Below are 7,028 nucleotides of genomic sequence, written 5' to 3'. Positions count from 1 at the left end.
TAAAGGCCTATAAATAAACTGACATATGAAACAAATGACAGGGCTTCGCTGAGAGCAGTAGCTCAACAGAAATTGTCTTTATAAACGAAGGGAAATGAAAATAGAAATGGTGCCCTTGTCAGTGTAGATCTATTCTCAGCCCAGGCAGTGAGATGAAGTGAAAAGAAGAAGGCTTAGAAGCGGAATATGTCATGTCCTTCTGCCTATTGATCTCATCCACTCCTATTCAGGACCCTGGACAGCGCCGCACCTATTCAGGACCCTGGACAGCGCCGCACCTATACACAACAAACGGCATTAAAAATGATGAATAGTGTGGGATTAAGTTTCCGTATTTCATGGCTATTTGGTTTTTTTATATATATATATATATATATATACACACATATACATATATACATACACATACACACACATATACATACACACACATACATATATACATACACATACACACATACATATATACATACACATACACACACACACATATACAATTCAGATCTCCACCTGTGACTACTGCTGTAGTGTGCGATTGAATGAATACATCCCACGCTTTTTTAATCCCCCCGTCTAGACACCAATGGACTGTTCAGACGCAGTAAAACACACTTCGTTCAAACTCAGAAACAAGCGGCGATGTATGCAGACAATTGACTCGAAGTCGTCATATAAGACACGTCGTCCAATCTTGCCAAGAACAGAATAAAGCTCAGCAAGCGGCCTGCCCGCCTAGCAGCAGAACAGCAGTGTGTGTACTGGTAGTTACGTTAGCCGTTAGCGGCTAGCCAAACACACCGTACAACAACAAACGTGAGCCAACACAATCAGAAACGTAATAACAGCTGTGCAGAGTTGTCTGATTAAACAAATGGGAACAACATGGTCATTATTGACCTTGTATTGGTATGTGCGTTTCTGTTTTGTTTTGTTGTTTCCCAATAAAAGATGTCGGCTCTTATGCTAAGCTAAGATAATTGCCTTCTAGCTCCAGCTCAATGTATCCCTTTACCTTTTTCTTTACAAACCTCAGGTGTTGGACAAAGATGTGAGAAAGAATGTTGGAGGAAAAGTGAACTCTTTTCTCACCACATTCGCAGCTTCGAAGTCAATAATTTTCTTTCTGGCAGACGTTGCTTATAACGCAGGTTTCTCCCTCCTCAGTCTAGTTGTGCTTCATGGTGTGGATAGCAGCTCTCCCATGATGTTTATCGGATATTTAAGAAAAGAAACGCATTGAAAAAACTGGATTGCAATCAAGGTTTGATCGACTCAGGCAGAAACGGTGTTACCGTCGCAGCTTCCTTTCACCGTGACAAAGAATTCAGCATTTGTATCTTAAATGTACTTGAGATGTTTGTTGCAGCAGGAGAAAAATCTAAAGTTAAATCCGGTCCAGGTCATGTGAACGGCCGAACAAAAGGCATGCTGTCTCGACTGATTTCCCTTCAGTTTGTTTCCATCGGACGTGCACGGAGAGATGCAACAGCCATGCTTCAGAGAAATGAGCCGAGTGGACGGACGAGCACGGATCACCGCTGCAGCTCCTACACAGCACATCCACCAGCCTCAGCTACAACAGCGACCTCACAGTCAGAGAGCAGAAGAAGAATGACCACATGCATCCACTTGTCTCACTCCGTACGATTCAAACATCTGTACACACATTTATTTATGGGAATACGTCCCTTTACATGTTTACTGACTTATTTGAATGGGATCTAAATGCTTCTCCATAACGTGGGCCTACTGTGTGATGTCACATCCTGTTTGTCCGTCCATGCAGAAGGACCAAGATGGAAAATATGCTGATGCTATGCTCGTCTTACTGTTAGATGCTGTTGATTAGTGTAAAGCGGCTGCTGTTCAACAAACAACGTGTCACTCTGCGAGTACAGCATGCACACAGAGGAGATCATTGCTGTTTCCTCCACACATACAGCACCAGCATGAATCTGCTGCTGGTTTTGTGGTATATGACAGTTCATTGACTGTCTTGGGTTTTAGACTGTTGGCTGGACAAATTAAGTAATTTTAGTCCTGATTGCAGTTCTGAGTTGGAGGTACTCCAGAAGTGTCCACATGCTGCAAAGCCTCCATCACAAGCAACAACATCGAAATACAATCCAATATGAACACCAGTACTGAACATTCAATTCAGCTCATCTAGGAAGGAGCTACTGTTATAGACAGTTGGTTTGAATCAGCGTTCACTTGCTAATGAACTGATCCAAATAACACAAGGAAAGTAGCTAATTCAGGGCTAAAGGCCTGCTCACATCAGAGGTGGTGTCTTTTGACTCTTTCAATGTTTGATTTGAAAACGTTTGGTGACGTAGAAACCTTATCAGCAGGGCTAGTTAGTGAACTGCTGGTGAGCTAACCACCAACGCACTAGCTGGCCAGGAATAGCCCGCGTCAGTCACTGTAGCTCCTGACGCGATCTTCCTCTCCAACAGTACGGTAACATGTGAACCACTGGCAGTGTCTGTCCTCGTCCGATTCCTTCGGTGACTGCCGGAGCAGCTCCTTACGTCGTTACATAACAGGACTACACATACCGTAATAAAAAATGGATCAAGAAGTCATCATTTAGTAAAGGGCCCATCTTGCAGTAAAATGCTGGATGGAGAATAAGTCGGTGTCATCCTTTGAAAATGGACGGTTTGTACAGAGATGTCTTTTTTTATAATAACGTGTATCACACTTCTCAGCTGTTCAGTTGAAAATATTCCTGAAGAGTTATTAAAAGACTTCCCGTGAAGCATTCTAACACATGATGAGTTCCTGTTCACTGCTGTACAGGGTTAGCTGTAGTTACATCGGGAGGGTGGAGGAGAACAGGTGACAGTGGGGTGAATCCAGAACCTGAACGGGTGCTTCCTCGCTCGTCTTTAAGTTCATCGAGGCCGGCACGATCACTGTACAGATGGATCCACGTAAATCAGGAGCAGATGAAGCAGTGTGCGTGAGTAAACGAGTGTGTGTGTGTGTGTGTGTGTGTGTCTGGTTACTGGGCCTCTTCTGGTCTTTTTCCACAGGACAAGACATTGTGTGCGTTTTCCAAGTCTTACATCCACAAAAAGTTGAGTTGAAGACATTTGGCAGGCCTTCCTCTCCCTCATCTCCAACTGAACTTCCTCTCACTGCCTCCTTCCTTCCCTTTTTTCCACTTGTCAAGTTCCATCTCTTTAGTACCTTGCGGAAGTTACTTCTTGTCGCTGTTTTGAAATATTTGTTCATAGGACGGAGGCGGGTGGTTGCAGTAGGACGGAGGCGGTGGGTAGGAGCCCATCATCATATGGGCGGAGCCAGGCTGTGGTGGGTATGCCGGGTGTGTGAGGGTGACCCCCGGGTCGCCACCAGTCATCCCGTTGACCCCGAAGCCCTGCATACTCCCCGGCTGCTGGGAAACTGGAAAGAAAAGGAGAACGGTTTGAGTTTTATTCCAGACTTTGGCAACATGTTCCTTGTACTTGCACAGTACTGGTCTGAACTGATGCTCCTGGTAACTGGAGGCAACTGTGGCTTAGTGGAGAGTCTGAATCCTGCTGTACCTGGGGAGGTGGCAGGGTGCCTGGTGAAGGAGACGTTGAAGGCTGCCTCGTCTCTCAGAGGGGACGGATACATCCTTCTGCGGACGAAGAAGCCGACACCGCAGCAGAACAGCACTCCCATCATCAGCAGCACCCTGAACGGGACAAACAGAGGACATGTCAGACCTTTCACCAACCAAACACCATCAACACACCGTGCTTGTCCAGCGGGAGCAGGAAGAGGATGGAAGAAAAGATCAGGCTTTAGCCCAACGTCATTGTCAATGATTAAATGTTTAAAAGTATCATCTGCAACGCAGCAAGCAGACACAGAGGAACACTCATGGCCAGTCAAAACAAAGTACTACATAGAAGCAAAAGAGTGTACCGTCTCTCTGTAACTCACCAGAAGTACCATAGTCTCTGGATGGACAGGGCTCTCACACAGCAGCGAGTCCCACAGCAGTCCTCATAGGAGCGACATCTACAACACAGAGAGGCATACAGGTCAGCAGTTAGCCTCAGAATATACACCGGTCCTTAACAACAAAGGGATGGGACGATATAGTGAGTGGACTTTATGAAGTTCTGCTCTAGTCTACCAAACACCAGAAGCTCTTCACAACATTCACAAACATTCATACACTGATGGCAGAAGCTACCATGCAAGGTGCCAATCAGCTCATCAGGAGCAGTTCAGTGTCTTGCTCAAGGACATTACAACACTCTCTTTGCAGGAGCAGGGGGACCAAACCATGGATGTAAAAAAAAGAGAACTGGATACACCGTTGGAGGCAGCGCCCCGTTCTTTCCCATCAAAGCTGCTTAGTGGCGCATGAAGCAAAAACAGTTTGACTTCAGAGGATAAAAACCAGATGTAAATTACCCGGATCTTCAAGCGATCTTTTGCATCCATGGGCCCCAGACAGCAAGCGCACTAGCGGTATCTTTAACCCCGCCTCCCGCCTCCCAGCCTCCCAGCCTTCGATCCTTCCCATGAACGGAGGGAGAAAAGTAACTCTGGGTTTGTACTATTAATGGATTTGACAAGTTTTAGGACCTAATGATTTAAATAAGGGCTATTCAAGTGTTCATAAGTTGATTCACCTCACGTGATGGACCCAGAAATGTAGTTCCTTTGTTCGGCCACTATGTAGAATTCCTTTCACAGCCTGGCACTCTTCCTGAGGGCTTGGATCCAAACCGGGACCCTTCCAATTACTACATCACCGCTACCCCTCCATACCCTAATGGTATGATATCATCGTGGACCACGGTAAAAAGATACATTGTGTCAAGTTGTGGTGAAGTATTGTCATGAATTTCCATTATCGGGATAATCGTGCATATCCTCAAATGAGCTGTCCAGCTTTCTATCATGGTAGGAAAGTTAAAAGCAATTCCTGATTTAAATAAAATAAAGGATTTATCATGCAAGACAAGGGTGTTATTTTCTCTTCTATTCAGTTATCCAAATGATGCACAGGGGAGCTTATAATTATGACTATTTCATTAGTTAGTTTGTATTTCATTCAAAAGGATGTTTACTAAAAAAAACTACTTTAATTTAAAGAAATTTCAGATAGGCGGTAGATTGTGATGGTGAGCTAAGTCGTAAACTTTACACTGGGACACAAGATGAAATACGTCGTCCCTTTTGGCAATAAAATGTTGCAATAACATTTATTTTGTTCATGCTGCTTTTAGGCAATTAAGATGATGCACATATTCTATTCATACTTTCCATTTATTTTATATTCTTCATATTTTCAATGTGTCCTTTTCTATTTATGTTTCTTTACATTTGCAGTGCTTGCTTTCATTCTCATGTTCTCTTATTATATTCACCAAACTCCAAAAGCACATTCCTTGTAAGTGAAAACCTTCTTGGCAATAAAGCGGGTTCTGATGTTGCCGTTCATCACAGTTTCTGCTTCGTAAACAAACTTGAAATGGTTTCATTGTAAACGGCAAGCCGGCAGCCTGGGAGCCAAGTATTCAGAACAGAGGCTAACTGTGATTGATCAGTGTATGGTGAGCAGCAGTAAACCTGCACTAACACAGCTGAGCAATAACCAGGTGTGTGTGTGTGTGTGTGTGTGTGTGTGTGTGTGTGTGTGAGATAGATGACTGTGGATAGCCAGCATGACAGTGCATACCTCAGACTCCCAGTCCTGTCTAGCATTTCAACACTAGATCAGGATGAGCAGCTGCTGTCCCTGGAGGCCCCAGAGTCTGCAGTAATATTAAAACAAGTACCAAACCCCGCCCGCCTGTTTGCAAAAACTCTGTAAATGTTCTTCGTTACTGGAGGAATGGTGAAGAGTTTAGACTCACGATAGAACTAGTCTGGTTCTTTGAGTCCCCAAAGGATCCTGATCTCGAAATGAAAGCAGACAACATCCTGCTGATCACTGACTGAGAGAAGGGAGGTTTCATTATTCGGATCATTCTGATCAGCATTACAAGTTCCGACATATCGGCCCCCGGGTGACTCATGAAAACATAGTCATGGATGTTGTATTTCATTTGTGCTAGTAGATCCCCTAAAATGCTAAGCACGGGCCCTTTAAGGATGAGCAAGCTAAAGCTAATGTACCGTAACAACAGTCCTGCTTTCGGATTATTTCGGAGGCTGCCGTCTGCGGTGCTGTTGAAATAAATTGTTACACTGAGAGCAACGTGAATATTCAAACCTGAGAGTCTCCAAGCTCTGGATGCATTGATTACATCTGTGAATAATTACTGAGTTATGTTCAATAACCTGGTTCAAATATGCTCATTCACTTCTACTGTCTTCTACTGAAAACAACTGTCCCTGGAAACACCTGTCAAAGCTCCTGCTGAAGCAGACAATAATGTGGTTTCAGCACCGTGTCCCTTCTCTTTGTGCCTTTGAGGAGACAAAGCTACTTTACAGAAGTAGAGTGTGTCAGCAGTGTGGACATACAGTACGCTTCGACAGACGCCGTGCACCAAGCTTTTCATTCCCTCTTTGTCACAGATATATGTGAACACGTGGATTGTTATTCGGAAAAGAAACTGGATTCTGATGTAGTTGAAGCTCAAGAGAACCCCCCCCCCCCCAACAAACAGTGAAGGAGAAAGGAGTACTTCCCTCCGAGTTGGTTTTCATTACTACGGTAATCTCTCCTCCCGGGTGCTCTCCCTTTCTCCATGGCCAGTAGCAGGAAAGCAAGCTAAATGGATGAAAGTTGGAACTGTGGGAGAAGCCGGTCATCTGTCTGAATCAGTAAAATAAACTTCTTAAAACCACTGCCAGAGTTTAAAGCTCCAGTAAGCAATAGGTTTGGAAATCCCATTGACGCATACTTAGAATTTTGATGCAAGGGCTGCACGTGCGGATGAACCCGCTGAGACTCAACACAGCTCTGCAGCTCAGTGTAGATTCTTAGCTTCTATTTGGTATTCCAGCCAACACGTAAGAGCTTCATAAGCTTCTGTTACATTTGAGAGAGATATATATATATA

At 44.3% G+C, this 7,028-nt stretch overlaps 1 protein-coding gene across 1 annotated transcript; it reads right to left on the bottom strand.

The window, feature by feature from the left end:
- Positions 1–425: 425 nt before the first annotated feature.
- Positions 426–4,075, bottom strand: LOC116377742 (vesicular, overexpressed in cancer, prosurvival protein 1; the record flags this gene model as incomplete). The annotated part of the gene is made up of 3 exons (XM_031839455.1): positions 426–3,414; positions 3,558–3,691; positions 3,943–4,075. Coding segments are annotated over 3 exons (473 nt in total), but the record flags the coding sequence as incomplete, so codon positions are not given.
- Positions 4,076–7,028: the final 2,953 nt, after the last annotated feature.

The sequence above is a fragment of the Anarrhichthys ocellatus genome, unplaced genomic scaffold, assembly GCF_004355925.1.
Source record: "Anarrhichthys ocellatus isolate YVR2014 unplaced genomic scaffold, GSC_Weel_1.0 scaffold1626, whole genome shotgun sequence".
Taxonomy (NCBI): Eukaryota; Metazoa; Chordata; class Actinopteri; order Perciformes; family Anarhichadidae; genus Anarrhichthys; species Anarrhichthys ocellatus.
The sequence above is the reverse complement of the archived record's forward strand: the minus strand, read 5'-3'. Positions and strand labels throughout refer to the sequence as shown.